General features: G+C 44.2%; 1 protein-coding gene and 1 long non-coding RNA gene across 8 annotated transcripts in view; one reads left to right on the top strand and one right to left on the bottom strand.

Annotated features, from left to right (window-relative positions):
* LOC118280215 (synaptotagmin-7) overlaps positions 1-20,011 on the top strand; it is a 670,807-nt gene that overhangs the window by 630,395 nt on the left and 20,401 nt on the right. For 5 of the 6 annotated variants that reach the window (XM_050702065.1, XM_050702068.1, XM_050702066.1 and 2 more), the window contains 2 exons: positions 1,207-1,363; positions 19,140-19,280. In XM_050702065.1, coding sequence (XP_050558022.1) covers positions 1,207-1,363; positions 19,140-19,280 — 298 coding nt within the window. Of the gene's footprint in view, positions 1-1,206; positions 1,364-17,322; positions 17,489-19,139; positions 19,281-20,011 lie in introns of those variants that run through there. The other variant, XM_050702070.1, reaches the window with a different exon arrangement.
* The window catches only part of LOC126912022 (uncharacterized), a 345,442-nt gene that overhangs the window by 311,213 nt on the left and 14,218 nt on the right, over positions 1-20,011 (bottom strand). The gene's annotated exons all lie outside the window — the stretch shown is intronic.

Below are 20,011 nucleotides of genomic sequence, written 5' to 3'. Positions count from 1 at the left end.
GTTGCCGGCTTTTTGGGAGTTAAGAATTTAAGGGTTGTTGTTCGGGAATGGGGATGGGGAAGATTGGGAAGGGGGGAATTGGGCCTCCGGTAACCACACTCACACAACGAAACACAACGCAAGCGTTGTTTCACGTCGATTTTCTGTGAGGCCGTGGTATCACTCCGGTCGAGCCGGCCCATACGTGCCGAAGCATGGCTCTCCCACACTTGTGGTGCACATTACGACACGTAATGCCGCTATACAATGTACACCCACTTTTTTACAATTGTGTTATAAGTGCCATGTAATAGAGGGTGAGCCAATTGCCATATACCGGGCACAATTCCAGACTCCGTGCTAATACTGAGAAATTTTTGAAACACCGAAAAAAGCCCAGTAATACTTTGCCCGACCCGGGAATCGAACCCTAGATATCTTGTCCAGTACTAGCACTTGCAATCACTCGAGGCAGCCAAAAAAAAATGCCGTAATACCTACCCCTTCGGGGATAAAAGGCGTGACGTTGTTGTATCTTAAAAAAATCGAAAGAAAAGTACCTAACGAGTTCCTTTGCCTTTATCTTCCTGAAAATTTAATATTCACTTTGGGAATCAAAGCTAATTTTGTTTCTAGATTTCTGTAGCGATCCAATAGGATACCTAAGTATTTTAGGTTTCTTTTTAGGTCTTTTATTTGGCCTTGAATGTATCGTTAGTTTAGTGGCATTTATTTTAGGATTTTTTCGATTTCATGAGTAGTTTTTTTCTGGTGTTACGAGTGCGATGTAAAAGCGATAGAGTAATATTCTTTTTCTTTAAAGATAAAGATAAAGATGTATTTATTTGTATAAACATGTGTAGGTAACATTACAAATACATATAGTACAGTGAAAATGTAGGTCTCAACATTCTTTGCCATAAATAGCAAATTGGTTTCTTTTGTAAAATATTATTTCACGCTAAGGTATTATCCTGTGTCGTGGGTGCGTTTAGAAATATACCATTTTGCACACACACACACACACACAATACACCCAAATATTTTAAACACACAAAGGATAACTTATTATTGGTCCGTGAATCGAACCAGCGGCACGTTTCACAAATAGTAAATTGGACGTTTTGTTAGACACAAATTTGCTGAGGTTTTGAGTATCAAGTCAGGTAAAAAAGGTTTAATCTAAAAACAACCCTATAAAAGCTAACCTAAGCTCCAATTTTCCAGGACCACTTCGATCAGCTCACCTCAAGCGAAGTCGCCTGCTGGAAGCAGCGCTGGAGCGGCTGCGAGTGCCTCGACAGCACCGGGAGAACGAACACCAACAGCTCACAATAAACAGCTGCAGAATGTCAAGGGACAGGATCATCCGCCGCATCCATCTGTAAGTACTATTCCAAGGAGTAGACCGAAAGACCGAAAAGACCGAAAAGACCGAAAGACCGAAAAGACCGAAAGACCATTTGGTCTTTTACAAAAGACCTTGAGTTTTTTTATAGGTTTTGTATCCTCGGTCGGTTTTTTGATGAATATTTAATTTGTTTAGTGATTTTTTGGACAGATTTTGAAGAAATAATTATAAAATTAGAGGGGGATTTTTTGGACTGGTTTAGAAACAAAATATAATATTATAGTGTTAACACTGAAAGGAGATGGATCAAAATTACCCTACGTCTTATAACAACGTGACATATCTAAAAAAAAAGATTAAAGTTTATAAAAAAATATGGCATACTTCCTAATTTCATTTTCATCTTTTTATAAAGATAAATATCACTTTGTTATCATAGAAGTAACGAATGTAGTTTCTTGCTCGTTCTTCTCCATTCAAAGCTACACTTTGGAACGAGTACCTGGCTTCACTGACGGACAGACTGACAGACTATTGTTTATTTCTTTCTTTGTTGACGTTTCAAAAGTACCTAATGGTAGGACGTGGGGTAATTTTGTTTGTATGCATTGTGATTCTTCTTCATTGGATCGATTTTCAACTTTAAAAAGCTTCATTATCCAAATAACCTCTCAAACCCCAACTGAAATAGTCCATTACAAAAACTGAATAATGAATTGAGTTCATTAATTACCACAGTAAGTAATTGGTCAACGACGAATTAACACATGAATAGCTAATTAGGGCAATATTATGTAATTATTATTAACTGTGTTGTTAGTCAATGTTCAATGTGTATTATTTGATGTTACCTGTTAATTAAAAATGTTCTTTAGATGTTCCTTCTAGGTGTTAAATTGTAACTGTTGCTGTCACTCTTAATTGGTTGACTAAACTCAATTTTAATTAACTCATAAAGAAATTAAAGGCGAGGTTCACTGTCTATGCGACACACGTACTTAGGTATCGTCATGAGCTAATGTTCACATGTAAACAGCAGCTCATGCAGTGTAGATGTCCAGTCAACAAGGATGTAGCGAGGTTGACTGTCCAGGCGACACACGTACTTAGGTATCGTCATGAGCTAATGTTCACATGTAAACAGCAGCTCATGTAGTGTAGATGTCCAGTCAACAAGGATGTAGCGAGGTTGACTGTCCAGGCGACACACGTACTTAGGTATCGTCATGAGCTAATGTTCACATGTAAACAGCAGCTCATGTAGTGTAGATGTCCAGTCAACAAGGATGTAGCGAGGTTGACTGTCCAGGCGACACACGTACTTAGGTATCGTCATGAGCTAATGTTCACATGTAAACAGCAGCTCATGTAGTGTAGATGTCCAGTCAACAAGGATGTAGCGTTGACTGTCCAGGCGACACACGTACTTAGGTATCGTCATGAGCTAATGTTCACATGTAAACAGCAGCTCATGTAGTGTAGATGTCCAGTCAACAAGGATGTAGCGAGGTTGACTGTCCAGGTGACACACGTACTTAGGTATCGTCATGAGCTAATGTTCACATGTAAACAGCAGCTCATGTAGTGTAGATGTCCAGTCAACAAGGATGTAGCGAGGTTGACTGTCCAGGCGACACACGTATTGAGGTCGTGTCCTATATTTTTAATTAATATGAATTACAAAGTTTAGTCAACTAATTAAAAGTATATTTGTTCAATGTGTGTTTGGATTATGTGTTCAGAGTTTGCAGTCAGTCATAGTTAATATTATTTAACAAAACCGTCCGTTTTGTAGTTTAGCCAAAAGGAAATTTCTATACCTCATTCAAATGACTCCCTGTCTTGGGTGTGGCGAGAGAGAATGTTAGGTTCAAATACTCAAACGGCATTCAATTTTAAGACACGCTCAAGAATAAATCTGTCCCTACAAATTCTTTGTAAATTACAGAGATAGCACGATATTTATAACAGCACAACTTAAAATTGAGTACCGTAGCATTTTAGTATTCGGGCGTTAGACTCTTACTAACTAAACATAACCGCGTTAAACTCCTGCTTTATACATTAAACCTTCAAGAAAATAACGTATTCCTTTTTAAAAGGCCGGCAACGTCCCTGTGACTCCTCTAGTGTTGCGGGTGTACATGGGCGGCGCTGATCGCTTACCATCAGGTGACACGTCAGCTCGTTTGCCCCCGATTTCATAAAAAAATAATCATTAGAAGCTGAACATCGATTGAAATCGCGTGGGAGTAGATAGTAGTAGTAAAATGATGTTTATTTTTTGTAGATTTTTTTACTTTTTTTAGATAATATAGACTAACTTTGACTGACTGCAAGTACGACATAATGTAGTTGTTTCCATATTAAATGGTATGTGTTAGGCTTATCCTTATTATATGTCTGTGTTTTTTTTTAAAGGGACAGTATGGTAACTTTTTTAAAGATTATTTTATCGCTTTATGTGTTTAAGTTTAAGATTACATTTTATACTTACATACTTAAACTTGTGCCTGTCTCACATAGGAGTAGACAGTGTCGAATTAGTCGGGAGGCAACAAATGCTACGGACCCCTAAACTAATAACACAAAATTCTTATTTTTTTATTATTAATAGCGACCCGCCTTAACTTCGCTTGGGTGCAATGGTGATATATTATACATCTATACTATTTATATTATAAATCTGAAGAGTTTGTTTGATTGTTTGTTTGTTTGTTTGTTTGAACGCGCTAATTTCCGAAACTACTGGTCTGATGCAAATATTTATTTTTGTGATGAATAGTGTATTTATCGAGGAAGGCTATAGGTCATAAAACATCACGCTATGACCAATAGGAGCCAAGCAGAGCGGGTGAAACCGCGCGGAAGTGGCTAGTGTATTATACATATAAACCTATCTCTTGAATCACTATCTTCTATTAAAAAAATGCATCAAAATCCGTTGCATAGTTTTAATTATATAGTTTTAGGGGGTGAGCCTTTTTTTGGAACAAGCCCACCACAACCTCCCACATTGCTACAACTTCTTGTAAGCCAGGATCTACAGTAGATACAACCATGAAAACACCGGAACACTGAAGTCTGGCGCGTCCCAGGGACATGAATGACTGTCTTAGATCCCGCAACGAAATAAATTAGAAGATATTATTATTAGAGGAGAAGAAAAAGATAATGGCCTATTGCCATAAACTGGGCACAAATCCAGAATTTGTGCTACTACAAAGAAATATTCTAAAAACCGAAAATAGCCCAGTAGTACTTTGCCCGAACCGGAGATCAAACCCAAGACGCCTTGTCCGGTAGTCACACTTGCGACCACTAAACCAAATATATTTCTACATAGTATAAAACAAAGTCGCTTTCTCTGTCTCTATGTCCATTTGTATGCTTAAATCTTTAAAACTACGCAACGGATTTTGATGTGGTTTTTTGTTAATAGATGGAGTGATTCAAGAGGAGGGTTTATATGTATAATACATTCATAATATATCACCATTGCAGCCATGCGAAGCTGGGTATTTCTATACAAACAAAAAAGGGAAATAGGGACAGAAAAAGCAACTTTGTTTTACACTATATAGTGAAGATAAATAACGTAAATCATAATACATCTTTTCTATACTCTACTTAGCCACAAGTGTCAAGTAAAGAGTATTTACGACAGCACATGAATTATTTATTTATTGTGTCCTACGTGCTCCGGTTAAGAAGGGATAACAATGGGTGTAATGTAACAAACATACATATAAACATTACCTACATACATATATATCACCACGCCTATCTTTAACTGGGGTAGGCAGAGACAATAGAATTTTAAAATGCCATGATTCTGATATACCTCTTTCTCTATTTCAATGTATCGATAAGTCATTCATAGCACGCGTGTTTTCAAATAAAAAACATAGCTTAGCTGAATCCGTTTCCATCAGTGCTAAGCTATGTGTCTATGAATATGATTAGTGGAAGCCAAACGCATCCACAGCAACGTAGCATAGCACATCTCTGGTGGAAAAACACCATTCATCTTTATTTCCTACGACCTGCATTGGTACCAAAAACAGTCTGACTGCATGCTTCAATATATACCCAGTTTTTGAGGACTAAGCTAACTAAGCAACCGATTTCCTGAAATTTTTAAGTTGCTAAATCAGGTTGATAATTGAAATCTTGATCAAAACGAGTGACGCCACGGTATGAAGCTAGTAACAAGATAACTCACACATGTTGCACCGTCTTGCCATCATAAAATCTTCATTGAAATTTGAAATTCCAAGTTTCCTTGAAACTAAATTTGCATATTCCCCCCTTTATGTAGCTAGCTCGTTAGCTTAGCAAGCGAACATCGGATGTCTGAGTAAAGAATCGAATTCGTTACCTTTTATACAGAAAGATATGTGAAAAACAGATAGCTATTATACTTCTGCCTCGCACAGCAAAACTGTGGAATGAGGCATCGGCGGTATTTCTGAAATGATACGACCTTTAAACTTGACGGCGCTGATTGCTTACCATTAAGTGACCCGTCTGCTCGGTTGTTCCCTTTTTTTTTTTGAGGGTGGAAAATCATCCAATGACTTCTCCCGCCTTGGGCAAAGCGAGAGGAAGTGTCAGACTCTTACTGACTAAAAACCACCCCGTTCCTACACCTGCCCGTCGAGCCGGAGCCTCGGTAAACCCGCTAGGTAGTCCGCAGCTCCGGATTAGGCATCAGCCCTACTGGGCCCTATCAGTTCATAAAAATGTCATGAGATCAAACCCCTTCAAAGACCCACGAAGTTATCTATAGACCTCCAACTGCCTTAGGAATGTGTCGTCACAGGCGTTACACGAAAAGCCTCCGGAGCAGGTCTATTCAGATGACTCGATGCTCCTTACAGGTGTTGAGAATGGCCACCGGGATAGTTTTAGTAAGGCAAAAATGCTACATGCATTATGAAAGCTTGAAGGTTTACCCCCATCATCACAAAAAAGGCCTTCAACTGTCCCCCAACACCAAAATAACATGAATTTGTCACGTTACTTCAACATAAAAGACAAACAAACGCCCTTTAACGTATAACACAGAAAAACTATAAAGTATGGATCAGGATCAGGATCAACCCCAATAACATGCCGGTTAAAAGCCGTAAGTAACCTTTTCCTAAAAACTTTGGCCAAGTATCCGTCACGAATCTCTTGGAAAAATAAAATTTTTTGTTATGAATGTATTAACATAATAATATTTTCATCGACACCAGAGACGGATTTTTTTTTACATTTAATGGGTCGACGTTTGGCCGCTATCTCACCTGGTGGTAAGTGATGATGCGGCCTACGGTGGAGCACGTCTGCCCATAAGCAACCTATTCACTCGGGCCTTGAAGACACCCAGGTTATACCCATCAGGAAACACAGACACCGGCAAGGAGTTCCACTCCCTAGCATAGAGAGCGCCCTAGTCAAGTTCCTCATAGGCGCCCTTAATTTTATTTTGGCGCCGCCGACACTCTTTGGGCAGTCTTTAGTTGGAGAGCCATGCTTAGGTACGAATCGGCCGGAGTAATACCACCGCCTCACAGAAAACCGACGTGAAACAACGCTTGCGTTGTGTAAATGAAGTTACCGGAGGCCCAATTACCCCACTTCTTAATCTTCCCAATCCCCGATTCTCCAACAACCTTTAAATTCTTCACCCCAAAATGAATCATGAATAATGTAGGAATGTTCAGATTCATTGCGACTAGTGAAATTGTTAGGATGTTTTCACATTGAGTATAATACTTACTAGCCGTCCTAGATGTTTACAGGGGCTCCGGCTCGAAAAGCAGAAGTAGGAACGGGGTGGTTTTTAGTTAATAAGAGTTTGACACTCCCTCTCGCCTCAACCAAGAATGGGGGGAGAAGCCATTAATGATTTTACCACCTTAAAAAAAGCCATCCTAGATAAATGGCATTTAAACACTAGTATATGGAGTTAACAAAGCAACGCTACGCCTTTTATCCCCGAAGGGGTAGGCAGAGATGCACATTACGACACGTAATGCCGCTATACAATGTACACCCACTGTTCACTATTTGTATTATAAGTCCCATGTAATAGGTAGTGAGCCTGTTGCGATATAGCGGGCATAATTCCAGACTCCGTGCTACTACTGAGAAATATTCGAGAAACCGAAAAATGCCCGAAAAATACGTATAATTATAATCCTATAACTGTTATAATATGTAAGAAGGACTGCACGGTTGGTGCGGTGGCTGGGCAACTGGTTGCCGCGCAACGGGTAGCGGGTTCGATTCCCGCACGGAGCAACTCTTTGTGTGATCCACAAATTGTTGTTTCGGGTCTGGGTATCATGTGTATGTGAACGTGTATGTTTGTAAACGCACCCACGACACAGGAGAAAATCCTAGTGTGGGGCAACGTTTTTTTAAAAGGAAAAAAAAATCCTATAACTCTCATTTGATAGTACAATTGTAATATGACACTAAAGCTGTCATATAAGACACACAAATGTCGTACCAAACTACAACTGTGATAAAATCTGTATTCCTCTTTATAAGCTCCACGTTCGTAGCCAATAGAGGAATAATAGGCGTCGTTGCCCGATGTTGGGAAAAAATGGAGTATTGGAGTATGAATCGGTGATACAGAGCGCTTTATCCTTACATATTGAAAAAAACAATTCCCCATTTTGTCTTAGTCTGTGTCTATGAACGCGATAAACGTAAACATACGGTCGAATTGAGAACCTCCTCCTTTTTTTGAAATCGGTTAAAAACTACGGACGAATTTCGATGATGACGGGGTATGAAAATGAAAAATCTATTTAGTCTGACGATTTAGGCAATGAAAAAAATATTAGACACGTATTTTTTTTTTTCATTTTTTCATATAAGATAACAATACTTAGATAAAAGGAATCAGAGTATAGGGGTGGGAGGAAATACGTCATTTCTACGTATAAAATGTACCAAGAAATGATTGATGATTGATTATCCCAGATTTCAGATAATTATGTCCAGGCAAAAAAGACTAATATCCGTCCGTATCAAATTTTATTACACCCTTTTTCGTAGATCAAATGGCGTAATTTATTTTATTTTAGTCTTTTTAATAAAAACGTTCTCCCACACTAGATATTCTCCTTGTGTATATTACATTATTGCCTTAAGATATTTTGGCAAAATATATTCTTTACCACGACAACATTGTCTTATTCATACCCACAGTGTACCCACAAGTGAGAACAATAAGAGAGTAGATAATACAGCGGGGGTATATAAGTGGGGGTATTGTGAACGCTATTTTGCAATACACTGCTATATACTAAGTAATATAACGCTAAACATACCATGTTTCTGTAGGGGAGAAAGATAAGCAATTATGTATTGTGCGAGCGAACAATTTGCTTGTTTACTGTATTTTTTGAGGTTTTTTTTAACATCACGCCTTTTATCCCCGGCAGGGTAGGCAGAGGTGTACATTACGGCACGTAATGCCGCTATAAAATTTACTACCATCTGTATTATAAGTCCCATGTAGGTAATAGGGGGTGAGCCTATTGCCATATACTGGTAACATGTCCAGACTCCGTGCTACTACTGAGAAATTTTCGAAAAAGTCAAAGTCAAAGATTTCAATTAATCCTAAATAAGGCACTTTTGTAACGTCAAATTGAATTGTCCGTCAGTCTGTCTGTCAGTGAAGCTAGGCGGTCGTTCCAAAGTGTAGCTTCGAATGGAGAAGAACGAGCAAGAAACTCCATCGTTACTCTTTTTAAAAAAAGTTTTTTACAATATCTCTGATACATTATTTGATCATTTGCCTATTGTATATATATGTAGGAACAATGTAACGACAATATAACGACAATAAAAACCGAAAAAAGCTCAGTAATAGTTTGCCCGACCGGGGAATCGGACCGAAGACCCCTTGTCCAGCAGTCGCACTTAGTAATATAACGCTGTTATACCTTGTGTGTGTCTGATCCGGAGCTGCGGACTACCTAGCGGGTTTACCGGAGCTCCGGGTCGAAAATCAGGAGAAGGAACGGGGTGGTTTTTAGTCAGTAAGAGTCTGACACTCCCTCTCGCCTTGCCCAAGGCGGGAGAAGTCATTGGGTGATTTTCCCCCTCAAAAAAAAAATAAAATAGGGGAGAAAGATAAGCAATTATGTATTGTATTATTCGTTTGTTTTGTCTAGAAATATCAAAATAATTTATTTTTGACCTAGAAAACTACCCAATTGCTGTGACAGAGAACATGCATAATTTTTTCATTCTATTCACATGATTAGTGTAGATATCATTTTTTCGATTTCGTGAACACAATATAACATATACTTTCACGAGTTATGTTACGTAATGAGATGACCTTTTTTTTTTTTCAGGGGGAAAATCATCCAATGACTTCTCCCGCCTTGGGTGAGGCGGGAGGGAGTGTCAGACTCTTACTGACTAAAAACCACCCCGTTCCTTCTCCTGCTTTGAGCCGGAGCCCCGGTAACCTTTTACGTTTTCCGCAGCTCCGGATCGAGCATCAACCCTACTGGGCCCCAACTGTGGTGGTCTGGCTCTTTGAGGCGCGCGCGGAACGCGACGCGCCGTACGCACGGGTCTGGTTCTGTTCGGGCGGCGAGCTACCCTTACTCGTCGTCCGCAGACCCGCACTTACGGTGGCCGGAGATCGTCACGCGATCCCCGACGCTCGGAGTGTCTTCTGCGGCGGCTGGGGCGTGAGGAGGATCGTTCCCTCACGCGCTCCGCCTCCTCCTTAGCTAGCATGACTGCTTCGCAGAAGGAGGAGACGGCGTCCCATTCCCCCTCGCTCCGCACCATGGCCTGAACCAGGGCCGGACGCGAGAGGTCACCGTCGCCGATCACATCCCTAAGGACACGGCGATGCTCAGCCCATGCAGGGCACACCGCTACTGTATGTTCCACCGTGTCCTCCGGGTGATCCTCGCAATGACGACACCCGGGCGTTTCCTCCCGCCGAATCCGAAACAGGTACCTACCGAAACTTCCGTGTCCGGTAAGCACCTGCGTCAGGCGGTAGGTGAGGACGCCATGACGCCTCTCTAGCCACTCCTCAAAGAGGGGACTTACCGCTGCAATAACAGCGAGCCCAGCCCTCGGTTGCGACAGTCGCTGCTTCCATTCCGCCATGAGATCGCGCCGGAGCTCATCCCGCCACGCACTAATCTGACGCGGCAGTGGGGTTTCGCCCCGGCGATGCGCCTCCGCACGTAGGCTGTATACGTGCGCGAGCACTTTCGCCTCCAGATCCCACGGCGGTGATCCCGCAAGGAGGTTAGCCGCCTCCCCGGAGATCGTGCGGTACCCACGGATCATCCGAATGGCCATGACCCTCTGGGATGAAACCAGCGCCCGAGCTGGTCGTCGCCTTAGATGTGGCGCCCACACCGGGGCCCCATAGAGGGCCATGGACCGCACGATCCCCGCGTATAACCTCCGGCAGGAGGCGTTTGGTCCCCCGAGGTTGGGTAGGAGCCGCTTTAGGGCAGCCCCCGTCCGTTCCAACTTGGGAGCCAAACGTCGGAAATGTTCCTCAAATTTCCACCGACTGTCGAGGACGAGTCCCAGGTACTTCATCGTCACCTCGATGCCGATGGAAACCCCTCCTGCCATGATCTGGAACTCACCCGGAGGTGGCGCATTCCCGCGGCCATAAAAACACATGGCCTCGGACTTATGAAGCGCCACCTCGAGTCCCAGCTGCCGGATCCTTTCAACGACTATCGCAACCGCTCTCATCATCAGGTCGGCCGCCGCCTGGTGCGACCTCCCGTGTGCTAGTACCAGCGTATCGTCAGCGTAGCAAACCACGCTGACGCCGTTCGGGAGGTCAGTGCGCAGCACCCAGTCGTAGCCAATGTTCCACAGGAGCGGTCCCAGGACCGATCCCTGTGGAACACCGCGCGACATCTCTCGCCGGTTCCACTCACCTCGGTGACCGGGGTAGATGACGGATCTATCCGTCAGATAAGCCTCGACTATACGACGGAGATAGGCAGGCACCCGATGATACCGTAGTGCCTCCAAAATGCAGCTCCAGGGCAGAGAGTTGAAGGCGTTGGCGATGTCCAAAGACACCGCCACGACGACCTTACCCCTGGACACTGCAGACCCCGTCGTAAGGTCTCTCACGCGCATGATGGCGTCCACCGTAGAGCGCCCTTTGCGGAAGCCGAACTGGCCGTCCGCGAGGTCCGGCCCTGTTCCCGTCAGGTGCGCGACGAGGCGGTTTGAAATTATTCTTTCAAACAGTTTTCCCACCTCGTCGAGTAGCACGATGGGCCGGTACGCGGACGGAGAGTCCGCAGGGCGCCCTGGCTTCTTCACAAGGACCAGTTTACCCGCCTTCCATGATAGCGGGAACTGGCCCCTCTCCAAACATGCGCTGAAGAGACCAATTAGTCGAGGCCTGAGAGTCTCCGAAGCCAGGACCCACGCCTTGCCAGGCAATCCGTCGGGTCCCGGGGCGGTGTTCTTGGCGCCCATCCGGCGCACCGCCACTCTCAGCTCTGCCTCGGTCACTTCTGGTGCTGTGTCGTCGTCGTCGTCGCTGTGGCCCGCATCGGGCACCGCAGGGAGCGGAGTCATACACGGAGGGATGTAGCCCCTCCGTGATTGGGGGAACAAGGTGGTGACCACCTCCTCTACAACCTCTGGCCGGAGACTCTGTGTCAGCGGGGGAGCCTGTGTGCGGAGCTTGTCGCGCACCATTAGGTAGGGGCGTCCCCACGGGTCTCTGTCCAGAGTCTCCAGCATCTCCTGGCGGGCCTGGTTTTTGGCCCGCCGGATTTCCGTTTTTAGGGCGTCTTTCGCCGCCTTGTACCCCTCATATAACTCCGCCTCTCTAGCTTCCGCGTCCGGTGGACGGATACGAAGCCTGCGGTGCCTAGTGTACTGGCGTCGCGCAGCAACACACGCATTGCGCAGAGCAGCCAGCTCTTGCGACCACCAGTACATCTGGCGCTTCCGCTGTCCTGGACGGACCCGGGGCATCGCCACGTCACAAATTCTGGACATGGCGTCCTGGAGCCACCGCGCCTCCTCGTTGATGTCGGCAGGCCTGTCTGGTGGTATCACCCAGGCCTGCACGATGGCGGCTTCCAGAAATAGCTCCCGGTCCAGCTGCCTCAGCGCCCAACGCGGGCCACATGGGGCCTGTCTGACTGGTGGGTCCGCGGACTCGGCGGAAACATCGAACCGGATGTACCGGTGATCGGAATATGTCTCCACCTCCTCCATGACACACCAGTCGACGACACGCGGTGACAGAGCAGGGCTCGCGAACGAAATATCCACAACCGATTCACCCTGCATCCGCACACACGTGGGGACAGAACCCCGGTTCAGGACGACTAGGCCTGTCTCCAGAGCCCAGTCTTCCACCATCCTACCCCGCGTGTCAGTGATCCGGGAACCCCAAGCCAAATTCTTGGCATTGAAGTCCCCGAGGACGAGCACGGGGAGGGAACGGAACCCGACGACGACGGCGACCAACTCCCTCAGGGAGTTGTGGAACTCGGCGAGAGTTCGGTTCGGAGAGAAATACACGCCCACCACAGCGATCTCTCCGAACCGTGCTGCGACACAACCCCGGCCTCTTCGAGCACTCTCGAGAGTCGGGGTACCGGCGGCGGCCGACGAGATGATGGTCACCGAGCCGTCCAAGTCCGCAACCCAGTGATCCCTGGGCGGGACGAAATACGGCTCGGAGACCACAGCGACATTTATTGACCACTGCGCCATGCTTTGGAGCAGGAGATCCTGAGCAGCGGCGCAGTGGTTAATGTTCGCCTGGAGGAGGCGGAATGGATTCATTAATGGCAATCCATCACGACCTCCCCCTGGCGGCACTACAGCTGGCGGTGACCGCGGCGGCGGCGGCAGTGGCGACTGCCACGGTGGCGGCGGTGGAAACGACGGGGGTGGCGGAGGGCCTACCCTTCCCCTGGGTTTGGTAGGCGGGGAACAGGCCTTGCTCCCAACCCGGTGATTGGCCGGCTTGCCGGCCGCCGCACATGCGTCGCAGTGCAGCGGGGCGGTACATGTGCCGGCCTTGTGACCGGGCTGACCGCAGCGGAAGCAGCGGTCGCTGCGGTCAACCTCCGAGGTGCATTTAGCGCTCACGTGGTCGCCTACGTGGCAGCGGTAGCACCTCAGAGGCCGGAGCTCGAGCAGTTTGACCTGCGCCGAGACCCACCCGACAAGGAGCCTTTTGCCCTCCTTAATCTTTTTGGCCGCTGTGACGGGGCAACTCACGACCACCGTGCGCAGCCCCGAGTTGTCCGGACGGATGGTGCCTGCCCTGATCTGGTCAGCAGGGCACCCTCCTGTCCTGGCGACAGCGGCCACCACCTCGTCTTCCGTCACGGAGTCGTCCAGGCCCATTATTCGTAAATCCAAGCACTTGGTGGGCCTGGACACGCGAACCTCGTCCGCACCGAGACACGCCCGAAGCCTTTCGGCTAAGGCGTCAGCGGACGGGCCGCTGGTTGCGCCGGGGACCTCCAATAAACGGGCTCCTGTCGCGGTTGTTTTCATTGCGAACCCGTTAGGGGCCCCAAACTCCGCGGGAGTCACCGCCCCCTTTAATTTGGCGAGGACGTCGCCATATGTCACACCCTTCTTGACCGCATCGGGCTGTAGTGTTATCACTACAGCCGCGGTTTTGGGGCGAGAAGCAAGGCCGCCGCGCGCTTTTCTTTTCGCTGCTGCTGCCGCCGCTGTTGCTGCGCTTTTTTGCGGCGCTTCTTCGCTTCTTTGGCGACCCTCCTCGCCTCGCCGGCCACTTGCCACTCACTACCACTTAAATCCCTTGTCGGTGGGATAAGCTCGCTTGTGGCTGGGGCAGTCTGCTGAGCCGCTGTGCCCCTCCTCTTTTTTTATTAACTTGTTCCACTGTCCCGTTTGCCATCTGTGCAACGGGAGCCTGCACAGGTGGAGGCGCTGGGGCTCTCGCTGCGGGAGCCGCACGTGTTTTTGCCCGTGGTTGAGCGCCGTGGCCAGACTGACCCGAAGAGGTCGAGGACCCAGCCGCAACAGCCGCATATGAGCTCGAGGCCGCTAGCGGAGGACGGAGGAACCTACTCTCCAGCACGTCGAAACGCTGCTGGAAAACTGCCATCTCTCTACGCACCAGCCCCAGCAATTCGGTCTCCGTCGAAGCTTGAGGTTGCCTTCCTCGGCAAACGGCGAGGTCAGCCTTGGCGCACCGGAGTTCGGACTCCAGATGCGCATTAGAGGCCGACAAGCGCACCAACTCCCGCCGCATTTCTGCCAGCTCTTGGTGCACTTTAGCCGCCGAAGGCACGCTGCACACCTCAAATATTGCCGCCATAATGCTCGCCTCCACGGACTTTAATTGTGCAGACTGGCATTTTTTGCCAGCCACCCTGCGCAGCTCCTCTCTGATAGTTTGGCGAAGCGCCACAGAACTCTCTGCCTCGCCCTCCAAACCCGCGACCTCTATTACCTCCATTACGGAGGAGTCCGAGAGGGCGCCACTTTGCAAGGCGCCACTCTCAGCGGCCAGTTGCTCAGCTGGCTCGGACTGTGCAGTGTGTGCCAGCCTCTTTCTTTTCCCTCTGCCTCTACCCCGCGCGGTCGTAGGGATTTTAGGAGGGTCTGGAGGCCCCTGCGTGTTGGAGGACGAAGAATGTCCCTGGCCATCCTCCACCCTGGGACGTTTAAAAGCCCCCCTTGTAACACGCTTTGAGCTTCCGCTCACGGCGGATGCAGATGAGTCGGACTCCGCGCCCGACTCCCTCCGACTTGAAGCCCGTGTGTTGGGCCTGCTGGATTCGTCCAGCGCCTCCCCTCGGGCACCAGAGCCACTAGGGCTCTCTAAAACTATTACCGCAGGCGAGCTGAGCTCACCTGCCCTCTCCTCCACTGGTGGTTTGGTTTTTTTTGCTAACTCCATAAAGTTCCCACGAGTATGGGGGAAATATTCAGTCCACCCAGGCAGTGCCCCCTGTACCTGGGTAAGTGTATATTTGTATCCCAACTAGAGGGTCCACCGGTCCCCTAGCTGGGGGTGCGCTCGAGACTGACACTACTCCTCAGCCACGCATACCCTCGCCGCGCACCAGAACTTGGTATTAGAGGAATTTTTTATAGAGGTTATCTTCCTCGCGGTCCGGGCGGCCAAGCCAAGACCCTCGTTCCGTTCAGAGTCATAAAACATGACCATGACCTCTTCACGGATTACGATATCAACGGTTGCAATCGAGGACAACTTGTGCCCCGATGCTGCTCGTTGGCAGGGTAAGTGCACAACGAGCACCGTCCTTGCCTCTCCGCCACGCTCTCTGCTAGGTTCAGAGAGACGGGCGGAAAGACGTTCTCTCGGAGGCGCAGGCCTTGTGTCAGCACAAAGCCTGCCGCCTTCGGAACCCATCTCGGGTTCTTCCGCTCCGTCCAGAAGTTCGCTACAGGCAATAGCCACTCCAACCCTATCACCCCCGTTAGGGGGACTACTACCTGTACCCAGGGTGCACCACGGGGAGGTCTTCTGGCACCGCACCCCTAATGAGATGACCTGAGCACAATCCCAAACTCCGTAATACCGCAAGAATTTTCGAAAAATAAAAAAGAAATGTTCCATTTTTATCGACCCGGAAACCGAACCCGAAACTTTGCTGACAGCCACTTTAACGACAAGGCAGTTTTCTATAGACCTTATTATTAAAATGATTTCACAGAATACCAACGACAAAGTAGGAATTATTACTTCAGTAAAAAAATCCACCGAGTTCGCTAAAAAAACCTCGTTGAGGTTTCATTCAGTCGTAACAAACAGTTTTTGTAGGAATATTTCCATTTCAGTATAATAATTATTCAATTGCCCGGAAATGTCTCTTATAAAAATGTATATTATTATGGTTCAATAATTACTACAAAGTCTTGTTGATATAGTATATTTTTGCTTAGAAAATAAGTTGTAATAATACTTATTTCTAGTGGCGTATTTCTTCTGTGGACTGCCTACCAAGTACTACTGGGTTTATTCCGTTTGTTGAAAATTTTCAACAGTAGCACGGAGTCCGGAATTGTGCCCAGTATATGGCAATAGTCTCACTCCCTATTGCATCCTGATCCGGAGCTGTGGACAAACTAGGGGGTTTACCGGGGCTCCGGTTCGAAGAGCAGGAGTAGGAACGGGGTGGTTTTTAGTCAGTAAGAGTCTGACACTGCCTCTCTGACAGATAATGAATTTCCCCTTTTAAAAACGGGGCGTATTTCGTATACTACAATTTTTTATTAGGTCATCATTTCCGAAAATGAGAACTTCCCGAATACGATAGCTCAATCAAAAAACACCCTTAGTACGAATTGTACCCTTAAAACTGATTGGTTGGTTCATTCGCAGCGGCCAATCAGAGTGCCAAACGCGCTCTCTTTTCGTTCATAAGTCGTAAAATCTTATATTAGTACCTACTAAGTTTCAAAAATCCGAAAAAATACTCTCAGATGCTTCCATAGCGGGCACCTTAACCTCCCAATCACAAAAACATTGGTTTTTAGGTTCCATCATACTTTAGCATTGTTATATTATATTTAGTAGTTAAATTAGTTAGACATACATACTTGTATACGAGTCAAATTAGATCCTCACGTTTCATAAATAGCTGACGTAAATATACATCAAATAATTTCAAGCAGTCACGATTTAAACGCATTAAGATTAAGACTATTCATACTAATGTAGAAAAATCAAAAAAAAATAAAAAAGTGTGATATTTTTTTACGTATCCACTCTAAAAAAGTATGATTTTCGGATTAAGACTATACATACGAATGTAGAAAAAACTTAAAAAAATATATTAAAAAGTGTGATATATATTAATACGGGTTAAGACTATACATATGAATGTAGAAAAACACTAAAAAAGTGTGATATATATTAATACGGGTTAAGACTATACATATTATTATTACTAAAAAAAATTGTGTGAATTGTTTTTTTTTTTTGGAACAGTGTTAATTTCTTTAAACTGTGTTTCCATACTGTCCTTTTTTTCGAACTGTGCTCCTTGTAACTTTTTTTTTGTTTTTTTCTGGACTTTGTATTTTTTTTGGTGTGAAGTTTTTTTCTAAACTATGAATTCTCTTTCCATGCTTTCTCCTTCAAACATGGTAGGTAGAAGAGGTTGTATAATGAAGACATAGAGTTTTTTACGACAGAAAAACAATGGAACGCTTGACAAGATGCTTTTTACACTTTTTTCTTACAATAACTGCTGTATTCAGAGACGTTTAATGGTTACTTAAACTATTACTTAGTAACGATTTTGTTCTGAAAACAATTGCTAAGGACTGGGTTGAGTAAGCATTAAATGACTCTGAGTACGGCGGTAAGATGCTTAATTTTTCAGTGACGCCGCTTGGTTTCAGCTGAAAAGCTTAAACATTTTATTTTTTTCTGTAAATACGTACTTACAGTAATTGCAACGCAGGATATCACAAATAAATTTAGCTTTTAAATTATAGCAAAAGACACGAGAGTGATTTTTTTAATCAAACTATTTTTTTTATAACGAAATACCACACTAAAAGTGGCAAAAATATGCAATTTGTTTCGCAACTGAAAAATCACAAAAAAATATCTATTTTTTATTATTGAGTACCTATCACCGGTTTTTTCACGACAATCACGATAAAATTTAGAAAATAGTATGTAGCCAATAGGAAAATAGCATAGCTTAGCACCATGACACCATCAAAACTTAAAAAATAAATCTTATTTTTTTTCTTCTAATATTGTAAATTAGTAATTTTGTAAAATAGCTGCAAAAAATTTTATAGTGTGAGATTTCAAAATGAAAAAAAAATTGGCACAACAAAAAATCGATTGAAATTTTTTGATTTTAATTTTTCACCATTTTTTTGTGATCTCACATTATCTTTCTTTTTAAAAAATTCTAATCTCAAAATTTAATTATTTTATTAAATAAAACGAGGTCTAGTCTAGAGTATTTAACATTCCAATTTTTTTAAAAATAATTTATATTTTAAAATTATATTAAAAATCAGTAGAATTAGTCCAAATAGCTTAGACTAGCCTAGCCATAGTTTCAACCGCTTAAAATGCGATAATTAATTTAAAATTTTACTTTTTAAATTTGAAATATGTCGTTTCGAAGCAATCAGCATTTTTAAATTTTAATCATTTATATTCGTTATGAGAACAAAATATAATTAAATATAACATGATAATTAAATTGACGATAGAGCTGAAAACCTAAAAACCCCTGAAAACCTCAGTATAAAAAAGTTTTCTTGCATGTCACCCCTTTTTTCAGTTTTGTGACGTCAACCTGCAATTTAAAAAAAACAAAAAAGGTATGATTTTTTTAAATACGAGACTATTTACCAAAAAAATATGTTATTACTAAGACTAAAAAAATTTAAAAGAAAAAAAAAAGAATTTATGTATGTTTAATAAGAAAAAAAGTCATACCTTTTAATCTATTTTAAGGAGTGATACAAAACTTTTGTTCTGCACGATATGAAATTAATGATTTTTTTCTTTTGATAGAAACAGTAATCAATTTCACAAACAGACAGATTTTAGAAAAACAAAAACATACAAACATATTTATTAAAAAAAAAAAACAATTTTGACACATAAAATAATCGATTTATAAATCGAATTCACTGAAATCCAAAAAAAAAAAAACAACAAACATTCCAAAAAAAAAAAATACCGTTTCTATCAAAAAAACCACCGCTTCGAAACGGCGCCACAGTCGCGCAAACGCTTTAAGTCTCTGATTTGTGCTAACAGATGGCGTTTCTCCAGAACCGTTCCATTTCCCTGGTGGACATGTACATCGACAATTCGGAGCCATCGGAGAACGTCGGTCAGATCCACTTCAGCTTGGAATACGACTTCCAGAACACTACCCTGATATTGAGGATCATCCAGGTAAGGAAACATCGTCTTTAAGTACGGTAAAATGGGGTGAATAGAAACTCAGGGGGTGAATAGAAAAAAAAAATTATTAGGATTATTAGTTTGTTTTCATGTTTTTGGTTTTAATAGAGCATTTTTGGTTTTAATAATGAATTAATAAAAAATATTAAAATGGTGTAAACAGTTCTAAATTACGTGAAAACACAACAAAATGTTGTTCCTATTCACCCCTGATTTTTACAGTACCGCAAAACGGGGTGAATAGAAACAGAAATGGGGTGAATAGATGTTGGAACATTTTCTCAACATTTATTCACCCCTCTTCCGTATCTTTTCACCTCTCGAATTATATTCATCGTGTTTTACCGCTGGTGTTTTTACCCGACTGCGCCAGAAGGAGGGTTATGTTTTTCGAGAGTATGTATGTATGTATGTATGTATAATTGTTTGGCACGCTCTGCAGCCTAAACGGCTTGATGGATTTTGGCTTGAGAGGTGTCGTTGGATTCGTATTTACTGTGAGAGTGACACTGGATATATGAAAATTATAAAAAAAACAAAATGGCGGATTTTTGGCGCCAAATTCGAATATTGCTCACTCTCTAGCCTGAACGACTCGTTGGATTTCAGCTTGATGGGGGTCGTTAGAATCGTATTTACTGTAAGAGTGACACTGGATATATTAAAATAAATAAAAAAAATGGCGGATTTTTGGCGCCAATTTCGAATATTGCTCACTCTCT

This window comes from Spodoptera frugiperda, chromosome 21, assembly GCF_023101765.2.
Source record: "Spodoptera frugiperda isolate SF20-4 chromosome 21, AGI-APGP_CSIRO_Sfru_2.0, whole genome shotgun sequence".
NCBI classification, from domain to species: domain Eukaryota; kingdom Metazoa; phylum Arthropoda; class Insecta; order Lepidoptera; family Noctuidae; genus Spodoptera; species Spodoptera frugiperda.
Note: the sequence above shows the minus strand (reverse complement) of the source record. Positions and strands in the feature narration are given on the sequence as shown.